This window comes from Pogonomyrmex barbatus, unplaced genomic scaffold (genome assembly GCF_055798465.1).
Source record: "Pogonomyrmex barbatus isolate J1 unplaced genomic scaffold, ASM5579846v1 scaffold8, whole genome shotgun sequence".
Taxonomy (NCBI): domain Eukaryota; kingdom Metazoa; phylum Arthropoda; class Insecta; order Hymenoptera; family Formicidae; genus Pogonomyrmex; species Pogonomyrmex barbatus.
Genome location: NW_028297182.1, coordinates 3874541 through 3895242, shown reverse-complemented (window position 1 = coordinate 3895242; position 20702 = coordinate 3874541). Strand labels below are relative to the sequence as shown.

General features: G+C 32.1%; 1 protein-coding gene and 2 non-coding genes across 4 annotated transcripts in view; 2 read left to right on the top strand and 1 right to left on the bottom strand.

Moving 5' to 3' along the window:
- Phlpp (PH domain leucine-rich repeat protein phosphatase) overlaps window positions 1–19406 on the top strand; it is a 73516-nt gene extending 54110 nt beyond the window's left edge. For both annotated transcript variants that reach the window (XM_089083800.1, XM_089083801.1), the window contains 13 exons: window positions 2538–2695; window positions 3077–3223; window positions 8423–8570; window positions 11129–11254; window positions 11442–11595; window positions 11725–11785; window positions 12036–12290; window positions 12544–12753; window positions 12937–13099; window positions 13742–14025; window positions 14119–14961; window positions 15476–15716; window positions 15993–19406. In XM_089083800.1, coding sequence (XP_088939926.1) covers window positions 2538–2695; window positions 3077–3223; window positions 8423–8570; window positions 11129–11254; window positions 11442–11595; window positions 11725–11785; window positions 12036–12290; window positions 12544–12753; window positions 12937–13099; window positions 13742–14025; window positions 14119–14961; window positions 15476–15716; window positions 15993–16448 — 3246 coding nt within the window. In that variant the 3' untranslated portion in view covers window positions 16449–19406. The remainder of the gene's footprint in view (window positions 1–2537; window positions 2696–3076; window positions 3224–8422; window positions 8571–11128; window positions 11255–11441; window positions 11596–11724; window positions 11786–12035; window positions 12291–12543; window positions 12754–12936; window positions 13100–13741; window positions 14026–14118; window positions 14962–15475; window positions 15717–15992) is intronic.
- Window positions 9690–9810, bottom strand: LOC112553008 (U5 spliceosomal RNA). The gene has a single exon (XR_003096921.1). It is a non-coding gene; the product is annotated as a U5 spliceosomal RNA (small nuclear RNA).
- LOC112553007 (U5 spliceosomal RNA) lies at window positions 10816–10936 on the top strand. The gene has a single exon (XR_003096920.1). It is a non-coding gene; the product is annotated as a U5 spliceosomal RNA (small nuclear RNA).
- Window positions 19407–20702: the final 1296 nt, after the last annotated feature.

Genomic DNA, 20702 nt, shown 5'->3' with positions numbered 1-20702 from the left:
AACATTTTTGCAGTATTAATTATCATATTTAAGTGTTCTACAAAATAATTTTGATGGGCCAACAAAATTATTTTCAGATCTGTATCTGGTCAAATTTTTAGATTTGCCAGAAAAAATGTTCTTTCTGTGTACAAATCAATAATTATGCATCAATAATTATGCAAGGAGAAATTTTATTCTACGCTTTAAAAATTTATTAAATTGAGAATAAGAATTATTAACAAGCTAATATACTCCCTAATTTAGTAACGGAATGATTCAAAAATTACTAAGAGAAAGAAAGTTAATTTCTATTTAAAAAAATATACATAAATACAAAAATAATAAATGAGAAATATTAAATAAAATTCTCCAGTTAAATTAATTTTTCGAAAATAAACAATATTAACGTTTAAAAAAAATCACAGTATTTTTAGGTACATTCTATGATTCGAAACTCACATATTAAGATTAATCCGATCTGATGTTATCATTCTGGTTAAGTAATTCTATCTTACGTACAAATTTGAGATTTCTTTCTTTTAGCTTCTTTTTCTTTCCTTGGCTTAATGCAATGATATGATGAAATTATCAATGTTTCTTTTTTTTTTTTTTTACTATGCCTTGATTTGGTGCGCGACGTTCTGCTTTCTAATGATACCGGTAGCGATTTTTCCATCGTATTGTTTTAGGGAGGTTCGCGCGCGATCGCGGTCGAATCTAACGCCGATAAGAAAGCTTTGACTGACGTCTTCATTGTTTGGTTGAAAGTCCGCCGCGGACAATGAGAGGCTATTCGTAGTCGGAGCAACGAGCAGAACAATACTTGTCGGCACAAATATTGCTCGTGCATCGCCGTTACTTTACGTCGGTTTCTTACAATGAAGTTCAGCAAGGCTGAATGCATTATAATCTTTAGGCGATAAAATGGTCTAAGTCAAATCGCGAAGAGCACAGCGAAAGCGAAATGTAAACGCAAAATGAATTACCACTGACGCATTAAAGGCAAATGAAATAATAATAATAATAATAAACTAATCATTTAACTTAATTTTAAAAAATTATTTAAAGAATTATTTAAATTTTATTGCAAATTTATATTTCTTGATTTTTATCACGTTCATTTACATTTAAATTTACATAAAGCATATATAAATAATTTAATCTTCTATCTTTTACTTCGTCATATCTCAATTTTATTTAAAAAAGAATTAATTTATTGATCTCAACTTTGTTTCAAAATTCTATTTAGAGAATGTGAGATCATATAATATACTATCACATATAAATAAAAGTATAAAAAATTACTTTTAAAAGTATAAAAAAAATATAGTTTGTTCCATGTACACATCACAATGGCTATAGGCTATATATATATATATATATATATATATATATAAAACAATTTTATATAGAAATATATATATATATATATATTTCTATATAAAATTGTTTTATTTATATATATATATATATATTTCTATATAAAATTGTTTTATTTTACTATGCGTATCACATATCACACTTTTTTCAAATTTGCGAACTGTTCATATTTGTTCGCGTTTCAATAATTGCGCCATGTCGATTGGGCGTTTTGTAATTTCGAATGCACAATCTTCGGAAGAACAAATCGAAAGGACAAATCGAAAGGACGTGACAAAATTACAACGTTAAAATTCGTTCGTTTGTTTCATTTGAACGCCCCCATTCCGACGAATACAATTCTCCCTACGTATGATTAATCATTGCATACTGATATTGTTAAATGATCCATTATTAAGCGATCTCTTTCTCGTCTATAGGTACGCTAACGAATCGATTGATCTAAGTGAAACTATTGTTTCGTAATGTACAAAGAAATCGCAACAGAATAGAAGGTTGCTTATCGAGGTCAACATTAATTAAAATAAATTTGCGATTTTATATGAAGGGCTGACATGCGTTTGACAAGATACATAATAACATAAAATTGAATATTATAATGCGAGAAGCAGAAGTGAAATTATAGCATCCTCGTAAACAAGTTTTTGAACGAACTGTTACATTTTGTGAAGTAAACGATATTTACATCGAGGCTTTTACATCGAGTGATGATTACATCAAGCCGAAATAAATTGAGAATTTTAATATATTAATTAATTCATTTTGTGCACGCGCTCTCAATGCGAAGCGTGTGTATTCGCGCAAGAATATGCGGGCTTTCGAAAGATGATACGTGTGTTGGAGATTTAATTGCAATTATGGAGGAGTGTGATTTTGACGGAAACGACACCATAGATACGGACTCTTTGGAGTTCGAGGTAAACGCAACGCATATAATATATTTCATAAAAATTGCGATAATAATTCATCTGCGGTCATATCACTTTCTCTGTTTAAATAACATAAATGCCTTAAGGAATGAAAAAATTTCTGACGTAATACAGTATCGTAATTAAATTACTCAAATAATTAAGTTACTCAATTACAATCAAAGATTTCTTCTAGTAAAATTAGAAAAGTATTCCTTCTCAGATACGCCTGTTTACCGTATCACACTCTTTCTCGTGTTTTTGCAGGCTACGCAGTTGCCGTCATGCCCCAAAAAGTTAGACTTGAGCAAGGCGGGCCTATCAAGGGTCCCCGACAGCGCGATTGCTTTTCCAGCGATAGAGGAGCTCGCGTTAGGATGCAACCAGCTCACTAACGTTGATAACAATCTGAAACTTCTGTACAGGTAAACCTTTTTACATCTACGTAAAATCACTTTCGTATTGAATAATAATAATAAAATCTGCTTGGTTCTTTTGTCTCGCATTATTTCTGTTTTCCTACAATTATTTATAAAAAAAAGAAGCTAAACAAATATTTCTCAACTGCTATGTTGATGAGATTTGTGAAAAAAAATGAATGGATAAGAAAGACGAAAGGAGAAATTTTGAATTTGATTCTTGCGGATCGGGTAATGCAATCAAGTAATTAGAACACGGATAGACTAACCCCCTTTTTCGATAAGAGCAAAGAAAAGCGTGTGAGTGTTTCGATAGCACAAACACGGCGAGGCTGCAAGGAAACTTTAATTGGTAGTTAATTCGTATGTAACTCTCCATTCCCTCAGGTTCCCCAAACTTCATACCGTCCATCTCGAGAGCAACAATCTCCACAGAATCCCGAGGGAACTGCTGGAGTTGCCGGCATTGACCTATCTTAATCTCTCGGACAACAAGATCGAGATAATTCCGGCTGACATTTGCCAGTTGGTCAAGTACGTACATAATTTCATACCTATATATTCTCATTTGCCCGCTCCTTTATTTATAATGAACATAGATTAGATTAATAATCCCCTTCAAACGGGAGGAGATCCTCTCTTGTTTTCCCTCATTATCAGAAGAGAAATTGACGTTTATCAGACATGCGCGGCAATTATCTTTAAAATCTTTTTATCTGTTATATCGCTTGTTTTCTATTTAAGTAAGATTAAACGGATGATGGAAGATTGAACGATTAAAGATGTTACGATTGAAGATTTTACAAGAAATTACACTTTTATCTTTGAATAATTTAAAGAAAACGCGCTCTCAATAATCGTCCCTCTCAATGAATTCCGATTCATTTCTTTGAACGACAATTATTTCTTTATTAGCGATCACTGTATCTCCACCGTGATATCTATTTTATTAATCGGCGTGGCGGTTCAGTAATGCATTAACGTGCAAGCGGCTAAATTTTCCCTCCGTACCGCCTGATTTATGCGCGTCAATCTAGGAGTGCAATTAATTACCAACACATTAATCACGCGCGCTATTGTCGATCAGCGCTGATGAACGGATTCGTGTGGAAAATCAACGCGCACGATAATGATCGAGCAGCGCTGTTAATTCTCCACGTTTCCTGAAAAACGTACGACAACTGTCATATCAAAGCATACTCGAAAACAAACTTATAATATCGATTATATAGAATTTTATATATAGAATTTTATGACGCATCAAAATTATTTTTAATCTGTTCTGAAACAACAAACTACTTTTATTGGCAAATTTAAAATAACTTAAGACAACGACGAAGTAAATATCACAAGAGTTTTAATATTCTGCTTAAAAATCCATGAAATTTCAAAAAAATTTTGCTTAATTAAATTCATAAATTATTTTAATTTTAAAAGACTTATAAAAAATATTAATAAAAAATTATGCTATCATCCTGCAAAGATATATTGATTTCTTAAGAAAGTGTATTAAATGTGTCGACTATTAGTTAATTATTTTATTTTTTTAATTTAAATAAATCTATTAAAGAAAGTTAAATATGACATAATAAAACATAATTAAGCTATATAAGTAACGACTTTTTTTACCATATGTAATCTTGCAAAATCATGAATCTTCAACTATACGATCTACACTTTCAAATATTTTGCATCGAGTTGCATGTTCAAGATACTATAAAGATCACATAAAGAAGTGCGTTTTTTTAGTATCGCGCTTAGTACTTTAAGCAACGCAAAAATCTGATCTCGCGATTGCGAGGAAGCCGCACAATCGAGACAAAGATTACGTAAAGTTTCTCGAAAACCGCTTTCCACCGACCGGAAATGAGGAACTACGGGGGGGGAGGAACTACGGGGTGTGAACACGATGACGTCGCTGCACGCGCGCGCACACACACACGCATGGGAGGTAAAAGTGCTTCTTGCACAGGTTCGCCATCGAACCGAAAGGCGAATTTACGGAATTCAGTCTTGACGATCATTACGGATAGACGACACTTTGCCTCCCCTCGTTTCTCTAAGGTGATTATTTAGATAAATCAAGATCTCCGTTCAACCGTAACATAATCAGAAGTGTGACATAATCGGCTTAAACTAATACAGCTTTAGCACATCCCTGACCTCTTTTTAAATCTAAATAGATCTGGACAATGTCGCAGATAACTAAGACGATATTCTTTATCTAAAGCTACAATTATTTTTCTTTTATATTTGATTTCTTTTAATATTTTATTTTACTATTTTTCATCGTTACGCGTTTAATTTTCAATCTACTTTGCGAAGAAACTAGTGAACCGTACGTAATTTCATGTTTCCTCATTTAATTGAGTCCACGCCTGCTTCCCAAATTGCAACATTGCGAGGTGCAAAAAAGTTTTTTTCTAAAACTATGAGAACACCTCATAAACACGATTAAAAATCTTTTCATAAAAGATATTTAAATCTGATATGTAAATATTGAAAATCTCATTTGTTTACGTAATACAGTAAGTATTACTAAAAATTGTGAAGATTAGTGAAATTTTATTCTTATTTTTCTCATAAAATGGATCTTCACATCGTCGATGCTTTTAATTATAAATCACGTAACGCAATATTTCTGAAAATTTACATTCTTAACTGTATAAAGACTTCGCGAGGTCTAATTGTTTGGAATTGAACCGCTCATCAAGCGCGATATACAAGTTTTGTAGACATTCGCCTTTTCTTGATTCGCGTGCGCCAGTTTCCATCCGAGTCTCGCCGTCTCGCGCCACTGCCTCGACGTACGACTCCTGGTATTGCCTAACCCCGTTTTTACCGCAGGAAGAGTCGGCACTTTAAGGCAATTTTGCATGATTCACTTTCGACGATCGTGTCAAACGAAGCGCCCAAAAAACGAAAGAAAACCGAATCTGAATTTAAAATTATACGACCCACGCGAGTGCTTCCAGTCATAGTTCCAGATATAGTTGATCCAGTTGACCCAGATATGAGAACAAAAGGTTTCCCAAAGATAAAGGATCTTAGGACGGGGATCATGGAGACTTAAATCTTTATAGATATTTCTGCTATAATTAAATTCGCCTTTAATTCGAATGCGCCGCTAATAATTCAGCTCTCCGATGCCAAAAATCATCTCTCTATTCACGTCGCGTAATAATAATGATATTATCTCGTTGGCTTTTGAACAATTTAAATGTCCAAAATTGTTCTGTAATTCAATACATTAAAGTATACATGCTTCTGAAATTAACCCGCGTCCCGAATAAATTCGAGCAGATTTCGAGCAGAATGGAGATGCGTGTATATATCGCATATCGCATATCATATATCACAAACGGCATAATTTGACGATGTTATTCATGCGGAATTAAGGTATTATATGTAACAAGGATTTCACCGACTGTGTCGGCCATCGCTGGTGCATGTCCGGACTAAGCCACGGCGCATTATCGCTCGGTCTTGCTTCGTACACCGGCAGACAATTTCTGTTCTGTTACATCAGAGTGGTCAGCCAACCCATCCTCGGTCTTGCCTCCCTCTTCTTCCCTCGCCGCAAGACGAAGAGGTATCCTCTGGAGGAATAAGTTTGCCTTTCAACCGACCTCTTTAGTCCTCGGAAGAATCGCCGCGAGTGTGCATCTCCGGTCGCGAAAATCGTGCCGCAAAAAGCCGCCGGTGATCACTTCCGAGTCGCCGCCGGAAATCCGGTGGGCGAAGGGCTACGGCGAAGCTTCTTCGTCGACGAAGTCTGGACGGTCCTTAAAGCCCGCGCACGATCATGGGACCAACGTTTAAAACTCGGATTAGCGCATCGTAAAAATTATAAAACTGTAAAAATTTAACTCTCACTTTGCGGTGTACTTTATGGATTCGATGGTGAAAGTTTTGGGTATGCAGTGCGCAATTTGGCGATTCATAAAATTCGTTGCTCGCAGCGAGGATATAATGTCGATTGCGAGCCGGGATATTCCAGGATTTTGGAACATTCGGAAAGAATGCAATATTGGAAAAAGAAACTGTTAATAAGAAGAGATTCTTAACATAGTTTATTATCTACGCAGCGCAGCACATTACGTTTTTACATAACACACGTATTTATTTAATATAACAAAACAATTTTACAAAACATTTTTATAAGACATAATGTAGTAATTAATTAAATAATAGTAATTAATTAAATTAATTATATTAACTAATATCAAATGGTAGAAAGTTTTAATATCTAAATGTCTCTGTATGCATGTACGATGCGTTATTAAAATGACAATAGGGGAGAAGGATCTATGAAGGATTTATATACATATGAAACGATTGTATCCTGAACAATATCGCCGGACGATAGCAATCATATCTGAATGTACTGAAGAAAATACTTCAGATACCTACTTGAATGCTGCCCCCCTTCTCTTAGACGCGCTTGTGCGCAGCAACACGAAAAAGCAAGAGGTGGCAAAACAGGTGAGAAAGAACGAGCGCACGTTTTAAAATGAGATGGCAATTGCTTTGAAAAGTAAACGCCGGTCATTTACGATCTATTACAATCAACATACCTTCTTAACAATCAACATACTTTCTTTGCTTTGCAAAATTTATTAATAATTTTTTTTTAATTTTAATTATCTTTTACAGTTATTTCTGGTTTTATTTATTAGTAACTTATTTGTTTATAGAAATATTTAAAACATTTTGTTATTTAAGGGATATGCGTAGAAGATCTTTTAAAATATCTTTTGCCAATTAATTATTTCTTTCTTCTTCTTTTTGATATTAATAAACATAAGTTTTTTAAATTCTAAAACTTTTAATGTGTAAAGTTCGTGAAGCTTTAATTGCTTTTATCAAAAAAGTATGATTATCTTTATATCTTTATAAAAAAAAATATTAATTATAAGTTGATTAATAGTTAAGTGAAAAAGAAAAATTCAAGAGACATTTTTAAAGCGCTTGCACAATCGATCTTAATAATATAATAAAAATTTCATATTTCTGCTAAACGCATTTATCGATAAGAACCCCTACTGTTATGATGGCAAAAATCGAAAGTTTGTCCGATGACACAGATGCTTACTGCAACGAAGGTTTTCACTATAATTCGAAACTTTCTACTCAAGTGCACATCCTGTGGGCGGCTCGCTCGTTTAGGTTCACCGACTCGCGTGTCCGAAGCTTCGGGATACAATTCACAGTAGCCAGACACGGCACTATGCTATTCCATAAAAATGACGAGTTTACGAATGATTTCTTCAAGAAATGAATTCTTTCTTTATTAACACTTTAATAAAAAAAATAATCGAATTTAAAATATTTTATTAAATTTCTATTGGTGAAAAATAAGCAGATCTATAATTTTACGTTATATTTGATATAATAAAATGTTTACGATTTTAAATTTTTTACGAGAGTCTATATTTTTTTATTAAATTTTTTTATAATATAAAAGTTTTGTAATATTTTATAGAAATAAAAATATTGTAAATATAAAAAAAAATGAATAAATGTATTCATTCCAATATCAAACAAATATAAATGAATTAAACATTAATTTAAAATTGAATTTATTTTTTATTTAAAAATTAAAAAAAAATTATGATATCATGACATGATATATTGATAATGATATGATACTTTTAAAACAATACTTGAAGGAATTTGTTAATTTATTTCAGACATAATCTTTGCTTATTAAACATAACGTTATCGTTGCAGTTTGAAAGAGCTGATCCTTGACCGTAATGGCATCAAAGATCTACCAGACGAAGTGACACGGCTGAGAAACTTGAGGAATATTTCCCTAGTCGGAAATTTGCTCAACACCGTACCATCCTTTTTCATCATGCGAGCTCTCGCACTGACAGTAAGTTAGAATATCCCACTCAGTATAACAAACAATTAATAAATTCGTCACGCTTAATACTAAAAGTTTGTTACAAGCGATTTATAACTCGATAAAAATGATACAAGACATACTTTTGACAAAAATTCAGAACATGATCCCGTTTAGAATTTTATATATCGTGTAATAAAAAACGTTTGAAGAATCGGAAAGCACAAAAAAATTATAAATGAGATTATAGATATTTGAAATTGGTTACCGCAAGATAAATTATAGTGTAAGCGATAAAGTGTAAAAGTTTCTAGTAAAAGTATACGTGTATCCTAAGCAGCTTTTATTGATCCACTATATTTGACCTTGACCTTGCATTTCAAGCCAACTACGTGTATTCGCCATGTGTCTAACACATAAACATTTCATTATTGATCATATCTGTATTGACTATATGTATTATGACCAATACATTTCTGTAAAATTACCTTGCTTTCAAGATACCTAGGAAAATTCTAAGATTGTTGTTTATATATTGTAATTCTTTCATATATGTGTATACGATATTATAATAAATAAATAAATAAAATGAAAGTACAAAGTTTTTAACTATAATTTGCAAAATTCAAAGAATGCAGACTTATATTATATAGAAAAAGTTATAGTGATATTAATAAATAAAAAATTATTTTTAAAAATATTGTGCTTTGACCAAATGATAAATTAATGTTGAAATGTTTTTAGAAGCAAGATTTATATTAATTTTTATATCCGGCAAATTCTGAATAAATTAATTCAAAAATTACGAAATACATACGAAAATATATAGTTATTCTACTATAAACATTTTTTGTTGATAAAGATAAAAAAAACAAAATCTGTATGTAAGTACAGAATATTTTTATATATAGTGAGATATATAAAGATATGCTTATAATAAAATCTTCAATCTATTGCAAGAAAACAAGTTAAAATCCTCTTCGCGGAAAACAAGTATAATATAAAAGGTTACTGATTTGTAAATCTAAAAAAGAACACTACGTAAAATTCTTTAAATCTTCAAACTTTTTTAGAGTTTTATCTAAGGTAGTTTTTATAAGAAAATTGCTGTAACATTTAAAAAAAAAATTAATTTTTAGTTTAGTTTACGATCCAGCTTTCGCCAGATACACAAAAAAATTAATATAGACTCATCAAGATATTCCCCTCCACGGAAATCTTTAGTAAAAGGCGAAAGATTTATTCGTTTACTGAAGGGAAATCAGAGTGACAACATAACCCTCTAATGATTCTTATATGCTTAAAAAAGTCGATTTTACTTATGAGAAGCATTCTAACTTAATGGACCTCTCTCGGACATATTTAGAACCAGCATTCTTCTCTCCTCTAACGATCCCTAAATATGCATGAGTACAAACGCTTTGAATGAGCCCCCCCCCCCGCCATAAAACTAGATATCCTTGTTCAATAAAATTTAAAATAAAATTGTATATTAAATCTATTTTTATTTACAATGAAACATATTATGAAAAAATTATAGATTATAGCATCTTAAAATACTTACATAAAAAAATTGAGATTTTTGTCATTATTTCTTAATTACATTTAAAAAAGGTGTCCATTTTTAAGAGAATGCTGGAGAGGCGAGCGAACTCTGATGAAAACGGAGTTTTCATATATGCACATTTAAATACACATATGCATATTTAAACATACATGCATACATTTATGTATATATACATATATTCATAAATACATCTGTGCACAAGTATAAACAAATTTTCACACATATTTTCATATATATTTTTTTGTATCTTATTAGATAAGTCGAATTCTAAAAAATATTGCAATATTATTTTTTTACGTAATCCACTAGTCTAGTGATTTTATAAGTATAAGCTGTAAAATTTTTATAAAGCAAATATTGACGAGTTGACAGCTATAGACGCCATATTAAAATAGCAAATGATATTTAAAAAAATATAGCAAAAAAGACCTAAATTAACAAAATTTTTCTCCTTTTTGATACAAAATCTACGTCTATAGTAAATATGTATTTTATAAACTTTAATTATATAATAGAACAGGATTCCCGAATCTATAAGAGCAATACAGAAAGAGTCGCTAAAAATACCGCATTCCTTAATACAGATGAATTCAGCGTCCCATACGTTAGTTCTAAATATGGCCGAGAGAGGTCCATTAGGTTAGAATGTTTCTCATAAGTAATAATTGGTATCCTTGGGCATATAAGCATCGTTAGGGAAACGAATTGTTACTCTGATTTCCCTTCAATGAACGTATAAATCTTTCGCCTTTTACTAAAGATTTCCGTGGAGGGGAATGTCTTGATGAGTCTATATTAATTTTTTTGTATACCCAGCGAAAGCTGGGTTGTAAATTAAACCAAAAATAATTTTTCTTTAAAAATGCACAACAATCTTATTTTAAATATCGTTGCAATAATTAATTATCAACTTCTTTTATAGATATAATAAAATTTGAATTTTTTGAAATTCTACAAATTGATGTTTTTTATAATTTGTCAAATATTTAAGATTTTTATTTATTTGTATAATAATCTGCAGGAAGTTCTCTCAAAGGCAGATCATGGAAAATCTTACAAGGATGAAAAAACCAATCATAGTAATTTACACAAGATCAATTTACGAAACAATCAACTAAAAGGAAACATAATTTTAGGAAATTACGGCGTAAGTTTAAAGCTATCATAAAATTTTGATTCCTTCTATTTTATTATCTTTTTTTTTTTATTTAATTTACTATTTAGAGATGAAGAATTTTTTCAAAAAAGATTACAAAATAATTCATGCAATTTAACAATGTTTAAGCAATTTAGCAATGTTAAAGCATTTATTATCTTTTTTTTCATAAATAAAGAATTTGACACATCTGGATGTAAGTGAAAATAGCATTGAAAAATTGGATATCAGTGCTCTCCAAGAATTAAGAAGTGTACGCTGCGGTCGAAATCATTTGACAGAATTAACTCTTTGTGGCCGAAATCTTGTTTCATTAATTGCCGGGAACAATAGTGAGTACAAATTATATATTATACAATAAGATGTACTTTTTATCAAACATTTAAAATATTAAGAAAAAAATTGGAAAATGTAATTAATGAAAATAGATTAAAATAAAAATAATTATTTTCTTTTTACAGAATTGAAAAAATTAACTGTTGAACCTGTGCCAATTAATTTGGAGCATTTAGATGTTTCCTAGTAAGACTGCATTATAACATATAAACTAATGTATACATTAATAAAAAAATTATAAAATATTATTATTTATCATTAAAAATTATTCCATGTTTCACTTTATTCAAAATTCATATTTTATATTATTAGATTTAAAAATATTTGTTAGTACTTTAATTGTTTATTTAGTTTGATATTATAAATTAGATTATGATTTATTTTTTATTTTACAAAATTTTATATAAAATTCATATTTTATTTTCTTTTCTTTTAGTAACAATTTAGATGCATTGCCGGAATGGACGACTGAATTGCCAGCATTGCGAGTTCTTTTCGCATCACACAATACTCTCACAGCTCTTCCAGACAGATTGTTGTCTCAACCCTCGAGACTAGAAGTTCTCCATCTTCCTCACAACCGATTACAAGCCCTACCACCGCCCAGGAGACCATTGAATATCGTCCATTTAACTCTTCAAGGCAACATGTTGACCACATTGCCAACCAGTTTTTTCGCGAACACCGAAAAGTGAGATGTCGACTGTATCTTATATATATAAAATCCAAATTTTACTGATAAATAAATCGATATCTGCGTTTTAAAATTATGCCAAGGACGAATAATAACGATGATAATATTATATACGCAATAATCATATTATCAAATTTAAAGAAATGTCTTCTTAAAATATATTTAATTATTTGCAAAATAAAATTATCGCGTTTCTTTTGTCGCAAATATTTTGCACAACAACAACGACAAACTTTGAATTTCTTTCCAGAATGAAAGTTTTAAACCTCTCTAACAATCGGCTTTCTGAACTTCCGTATCGAGAAGAGGTCGGCAAAACTCACCAGGGATCGCACACTTTGGAGAAATTATATGTCACGGCAAATTGTCTGACCGATACCGCCCTAGATGCTCTCGCAAAGTTCACATCTTTGAGAATTCTTCATATCGCTTACAACACCCTGGATACCCTTCCGGAAAGGTGAGTCTATTCTCATTCTTTGCAAAAAATCATGGGAAAGAACAATTCTATAGTTTTGGCTGTCAGATAATAAATAAAGAATGAAAAAAGATGTATAAAAGATGCAATTTCAATTATTGATATAAATGAAATATTTGAAATAATTTTATAATGCCTATCATTAAAATTGATACATTCTTGCAGTTGCATAGCCGCATGGGGTGACCTGGAGGAATTAGTGCTGTCTGGAAACCGATTGCAATATCTTCCAGACAACGTGGCCAATCTGCGACACTTGCGCGTGCTGCGTGTGCATTCTAATCGCCTCTTAACGTGTCCCACATTTAATAGAACGGCATCCTTGAAAGTGAGATTCTAGATACAACGCGCACGAATGTTACGCGTATCGAGCAATTTGCGTAAACACGGCTGATCCAAAAAGCTTCATTATATTCTCCGTTTTATTTAAATAAAAAGATACGCAAGATGTTAATGAATTCTCTAGAATATAATATTCTTAAATAATATAATGTACGAGAGATCAATTATTCTTAAGAATATCAAGAATATACATAAATTCATATTTATAAAAAATTGACATAAGAAGAAAAACTAATCACGTTTTTAAATCTTTATTAAACATAGAAAATATGCGCATAAAAATAAATCTAATTAAAATACAAAATATATAAAATTTTGTTTCTCTTTCTTTCTTTTTATAATTTTGTTTATTATATAAGTTATCGATAATTATAAAATTAAAATTAAATTACTATTATATATCGACACTTTTTATTTTCATAAAATACGTTGTTATATACGCAGAATTATTTTAATAAATTTTAATGAAGTGTTTTATACAAATATAATATTTGAAGAGAGCTTGTTTTTCTAATAACATTAATGCTAAATAATTATTTACAAGCGCAAAAAGAAATATTAATAGTGTGTGCTATTAAATAATAAAAAGGAAACAAAATGCGATATTTATACATTTTATCTTATCTAGGTGCTGGACCTGGCGCATAATCAATTGGACAGGGTAAATCTGGCCACATTAGTACCACCGCAATTGCAGTTTCTCGATATATCCTGCAACACACGACTGCACGTGGACCCGCGACAGTTCCAGGATTACAGGTCCCAAAGGCCGATCTCTTTAGTGGATGTGTCTGGACAGAATAGGCCCAGTTTGCCATCTCATCCGCTTCAACAGGAAATTGTCACGGCGGAAAAGAACACCGAACAACCATGGCGGCTGGGTTTCTCGGAAACTGCCGGTTCGCGAGAAAAGTAAGATTATTGTTCATATAATCTCTTAAGATATATGAATCATAAAAAACGATATCTGATTGTACATTCTGAACGGTTTGCAAATCTCTGCAGGTTATACATTTCCCAAATACGAATGCCGTCCTTCTGCAACGTCGAGGGTCTGTTTGGCATTTTCGACGGTGGTTCCAATCAAGAGGCACCTAGCGCCCTTCAAGAAATGATCCCTCGTCTTTTGTTGGAGGAACGAACAATCCGAGAGACAACAAAGGAATATCTGAAATATACCTTGCTGTCGGCGCACAGAGAGCTTAAGGAAAAGGGTCAGAAATACGGCGTAGACGCGACTCTAGTTCATGTAGTAAAATTACCATCACAGCAAGGATATCCAAAATCCTCAACCAAATATTCCCTAAAAGTCGCTTCCACCGGGGACGCCAAAGCGGTCCTCTGTAGAGCCGCGGGTCCCTTGACTTTTGCCATGTCTAAGAAAGCTCAAACGGTCAAGAACCAACTTGGTAACGCCGCCATGTTTCCGCTGGTGGTACCCGATCCAATATACGAAGAAGTAACGTTGGAGGACGATGACGAGTTCGTCATAGTTGCTAATCGGAGATTATGGGAGGTTCTAAGCGTTCAGGAGGCCGTAAGGGAAGCTAGAGCCGAAGCTAGTCCTGTCCTTGCGGCCAAAAGACTTCAGGATCTGGCACAGTCTTATGGCGCGGAGGATAATCTGAGTATCATCGTTGTCCGTCTGGCCGGACCAAGTCCAGGTGACATGGATCAACTTATGCGTGAACTCAGGCATGCCGTTGGCAAGAACAGAAGCCAAAGCGATAACGTATGTCCTTGTCCTTGTTGCGTGCCGCCAGCGAGCCATAAACCTCCAGCTGCCTGCTGTTGTCACGCGAGCGAAGGCTATTATCTTAATGGCGTATTGAAGAACATCGTGAACAGGTAAGAGAAATAGACTACTGTTATAAAATGGTGATGGAAAACAAGCCGATCAATATCAATGTGAATTTGTACAACAGAAAAACTGCTGAAATATGCAAGCACGGAATATTTCTATCTCATATTTTAATAAAAACTATATCATTTTCTGTAAATAATTATATATCTTTTTATCTTGCAAAATATTTTAATTAATATACTGTAATACAAGTTATAAAAATATAATAATTAAAAAGTGTTGGCCAATATTTTGCAAAATCAAAATTCTAATTTTTTAATCATTTTTTATCAAGATCTACATCCATCACTGAAAGTATCAACTTCTTTTTATTTCTTTTATAAAGAAAATATCTATTTTTAGACATATTTTTATAAAGAAAATCTCAATTTTTTAACCTTAACAATTGAGAATTAAGAATTATTTTTTAAGAAGAATATGATAAAATTATTTTTTAAGAAGAATATTGATAAAAAGAAAATTGTTGCGAAAATTTATTTTATCCGCTTTTATTCGCAGATCCAACAAGGTTCATGGTGGTTCCGGAAGATACTTCAAGAATTCCAGATCGACGCAGGAAAACGAAAGTCCTCCGTACAGAGACGACCGCAGTTCACCGAGTGGACAATCCGATCAAGCCAGTGACAGCACCTTTAAGTCTCGTCATCCATCCGGAAGGATGTGGTCCGGAAGTGCGGCTGCCAGAGCGACGAATAAAGCTCATCAGAGTGTTCTCGTACAAGAAAACGGAATGCGAAAAGTAAAGTCATACCTCTTCGTTGATATTTCTTTTTTGTGAAAAGGAACTTTGATAACATCACATGTTGTTACAAAAAAAAGCGCTAAAAGTTATAAACTTTTTTACTGAGGTAGTAAACGTAATAAAAATTTATAACTAATTTAATTCGCTCATGTTAATAAAATTTATACGTAAGTCTGGTCGCACATATAAAATATAGTTGTAAAATGTAAAAGATATAATAAATATAAAAAATACAAAGTCCATATTGTTTAAAATTGTCTCTTTATTTCTCAGGTGCCTTGTGTGCCTACGCAAGAGGATGCTATCTCGGAAAGGTCCAGCGCTCTCAGCGAGGAGCAATTCCGTTGCTGGGAGTACATGCTCGAGCAGAACACTCAGCTGTTGTTCGATAAAGAATTGGACACGCTGACGAAGGCGCCGTTGCACCGCGGCCAATCGAGGTCGACACCGCAACTAGGCGGAAATCTGCCCTTTCTGTCAAAAAGATTCGGCAGCGCCCGATCCTTCAACCCTTCGTTATCACGACCGCCGATGGTCCGCTTCGGCAGTGGGCGAAGATTATTGAATGGTGGACCAAATGCCGCATACTTCGGCAGCCTACAAAGGCTGATGCCGTACAATCTTGAGTATGACTTTGCTGTTATTCAGGAGAGAAACGGTATGGACTCGTTGGAGCAGGACGCCACGAGGATGCAGCAGTATTGGGGTGTAGCCACCACGGAATTGTAAATAAGAATCCAGTGTAAGAATACGGAGGAATAAGATAGAAATGCAGAGAAGCGAGGAATCTTTCATTCAATGAACAAGACGAATCGGAGTTAAAAAAAAAAAAAAATCTCATGTGATAATGTTGTGTAATTCGATATCTACTCTGAAAAAGTTTCCCTTGTTTTGCGATGTTTCACAAAAATTACATAATCGTTGTCGTAAAAATTCATTGCGTTAAGAGCTTTGTAACGCTATAAATTAATTTGCACTTATTTATCAATAGTCTAACCAAAGTGATTTATCTCCCGGAGCTCAAATGGCGTGAAACGGTTACGCCTCTGTACTCTAATTATCACCGGAGTAATTAATGTAATACAATCCGCGACGGAGCGAAGAGTTAATTGTCAACAAGCGCCTACACAATCGCATTAGTAATCATCGATCGCGCTGATAACAATGGCGCGGCCAAGATAAGCTGTGTGATTCTTCGAATCTTACGACGTAAGACGACGGGATTTGTACCGTCACTTCGATAATTCGCTCGTTTATTGCAACTGATTCGCGTGTAATAAAGGGACCGCGGAAATCACTGTGCAGCCTTTACGCTACACAAAACTCGCCTTATTTCTTTATAACGGTAGACGTGCGGAAGATCTATATCTTTATTGCGGAACGCCTTTATCAGCAACTCCGTAGAGAAACTAAATAACAGAAAAGATCGAAGAAAATCTGTTTGAAATCTTGCAGATCGATAATTAATTTAGATACTTTAATGTTTTCATTTGTTTTTTTTTTTTTTTTATTAACGCGGTTTGAAAGAAGATTTTTTTTCTTTCTCTAAGATTTTTTTATACTGATTTAGCTAAGAAACAAGCAAAATGCTTTTTAATTAATTGCGCGAATTAGAAATTCAAATTTGCATGATGCATTTCTATTTATTTCTTTTAATATGTCAGTTTTTCTTGCGTAGATTGCTTTTTAGATTGTATCTTTTAGTTTTGTATCTATTTAGTTTGTTGCTCCATATTTTTATGTTTAGTATATTTAGCGTTAAATATCGTTGCTTCGTATTTTTTTTCTTACAAATTTTAGAAATATTTTTTGTACATAATTATTATGTAATAAGTATGATTTAATATATTTTTGAATGACACACCTACTAAACTATTGATAATGTCAAGGAACAGGCGATGTTATTGATGCAATGTGCGTTATGATCTCGTGCTTTTAATTACACAATACGTGTATATCACATGTTGATGTTCAGCTTACAATATACAGGGTGTCTCTAATGAATCACATCATCATGTGCGTAATAATTTCTTGTAAAATGTTATATGTATTGATTAAAATATTTTCAATTGTTATTTTATAAAAATAAAAGTTAATATAATAATATATATGAAGAATTGCAATAAGATATTTTTGAGTCTTACGTTTCTTTATTTTTTATAGAAACTTTTATAGAAATTTTTCAAACCATTTTAATGTAATAATCGTTAAGTTTAATTTTCTTCACCAATATTGATTCCACGCTTATAGAAACTTCCATTTGAACAAGCAATGAGGTTGATCAGAGACACAGTATATTTATGAGAAAGATGAAATAAATCATATTACAGTGGCAATCAAAGAGAGAATGCTTTCGTTTTTTTTTTTTTTCATACTTTTGTAATGCGTCAAACGTATTTTATTTCTATCTTTTAATCAGAATTTATGCTCTTCGATTATAGGAAAAAAATCATACAAAGAAAATATTTTTTATAAATGCGAAAGTATTTTTTAATTTTTTAATATAATATAAGTTGTCTCTCGAAAGGAAAGTGTGTATTTCAATAACAGACTTATATTTGTTCGAAATACAATTTCTCAATATCAAGACAGAACGTTGCATAAAACAAAAAACAGTTAATAAAAAGATTATTCTGCCAAATTGGAATATATAAAAATAAAAATTGTTTAAATTTTAATTACTTTTAAAATTTTACATAAATTGAGTGTATTCAAGACATTCTATATCTAAAAATTTCTAAACAAATTCATAGTAAATCACTTCAAATATATCAAATGCTATCAATACACACTTTCTTCGAAACATCGTGTAACAAAACTGTACCTGAGGCTAGACCAAATAAATCATAACACGCAGTGATTCATTGTTGTCAGATCAAATGAACTATACATTGCAAATAGTGGCGCCTTCAAAATTTAACGAAAACTTTCGGCATTTTTATACATTTAAAATTTTACGTTTGAAATTAATCAATCAAATATTTAAAACTTTTTGAATCTTTAAAATTTTTATATATGCATTTTGAAGGTGGAATATTGATCTCGTGACTTATTTATTTGTTTATTTATTTGTTTTTTTAGTATATCTCTTGCTTAATTCTAATTTATCTTCTCAATTGCAAGCAAAAATAATCGAAAATCATTTCCTCTTTTCTTTCTTTTCTTTTCTTCAAAGAGCCAAGTGTTCCAAAGAAAATTATGCAAAAATAAATTATTAAATACAAGACATTTGTGAAAGGAACTTGCAATATAATTCACGTGAATCCGCCGCTAATTTTAAAACACACGTCATTATTCGTTCCGTTCTAAATTGACTTCCTGTCCATCGGTATGTCCGTGCGATCAAATAATCGCTTCCTTCCGTAACCCGATTGCGACAGATAAATTCAACAGACAGCAATATTCGAGACACGCCAACGTTCGGTGGCGTATAGCTGCTCACCAATTAATTTCTTCGCGTTGGCCTTGGGACACGTTATCTTATTTGTAGCGTGCTATTACACCGATATCGTTCCGAATTTTTTTGTTCGAGTCACGAAAAGAAGCCAGACGATAGGAGATTAAATAGAGAAAATTGGATTTTTTATCTTTACATAAACTGTTGTAGAAATTGTATAAATGGTAAGAGAAAACGAGATGAGAGAGAGGAGAGAGAGAGAGAGAGAGAGAGAGAGAGAGAGAGAGAAAGATATTACTTGAGGGATTTAAAATTCATTCTTTCTTTTTTTTTCCAACAGTTTCAAACAAAGTTTAATTAGCATAATATTTAAAGCAGAAGATTAAAGAATCAAAAAGAAGATATTACGAAAATTAATTATGAGAACGATGATTATGCGAGATCTTACTTTTTAATTAACTTCTGATTAACAAAAATTTTATTATTTTATTTAATAATATTTTATATATATATATATATATATATTTGAACAAAAATGAAGTAAAAATTTAAACATGATTTAGAAAAAATAAAAAACCATGCCACATATAAATTTTGATAATGTTAACTTGCAAGTGAATAATTCATTAACTTACGGCAAGGTGATGATTTTTCTTATTTTATTTGATCTTGCTAAAAAATTCAAGTATTTTTTTGCCACCATGAAAAGTGGAATAGGAGTAGTTCCAAATCGCACGTGAGGGAGAATAATCTTACCGATTCAGCACGTGCTTTTCCTCCGACGAGTCCACCGAGAGCACGATAAGCAGTTTCTTTATCGAACTTTGGAATCTGTCAGTTATTCGCTATCGGCAGCTGTCAAATTATACTACCAAATTAATAATTTATTATAATTCACATTTGCAGGTCTCTTCAGTCTGAATAATTTATTTTGAATGAACGTTTACTCGAAATGGGTATATTTCGGGCTAATAATATACTTGGCGCGTATTTCCGTTTTTATTGCCGTGACAAATATATTTTGCTGCTTGTTACCGTTGTTAAAAATAACTTGGCAACGAGTAGAGTTCTAGAACGTACATTTGAGTAAAGTATATTTATCTTATTTTTAGCTTTTCAATAATAATAGCAAAAAAAACCTGAGGGAGATTTTTTTCCATTATTTTGTCGAAAATATCGAAAAGATTCTTACATCGAAAAGATTCTCTCACGAGATAAGATTTGCACGATCGTTTTAGTTATCTACGTAGAAAAAAAACAACAAGGGTAAGTGTTTCACTCGATATGATTGATACGGCTGATGATCAGTAAATCACGAAGAACATTACAATGCCCAATTAACAATTAATAATCGGAAATGATTAGACGGGATTGACTCATGTCTCTCCACTTGACATTTTTTTTTTTATAAAAGTTGTCAGATAACGACGGTTTCATAATCCTCCAAAGACAGGATGTAAATGATGCAACACGCGATAGGGCACCAACATAACGATCGGCGCAGCCTGCTGTCGACATTTATCGCGCAAACGAAATGCAAAGAGGAGATAAATGTCTCGTACATGCGGCTGAATTTTTCCCTTGAT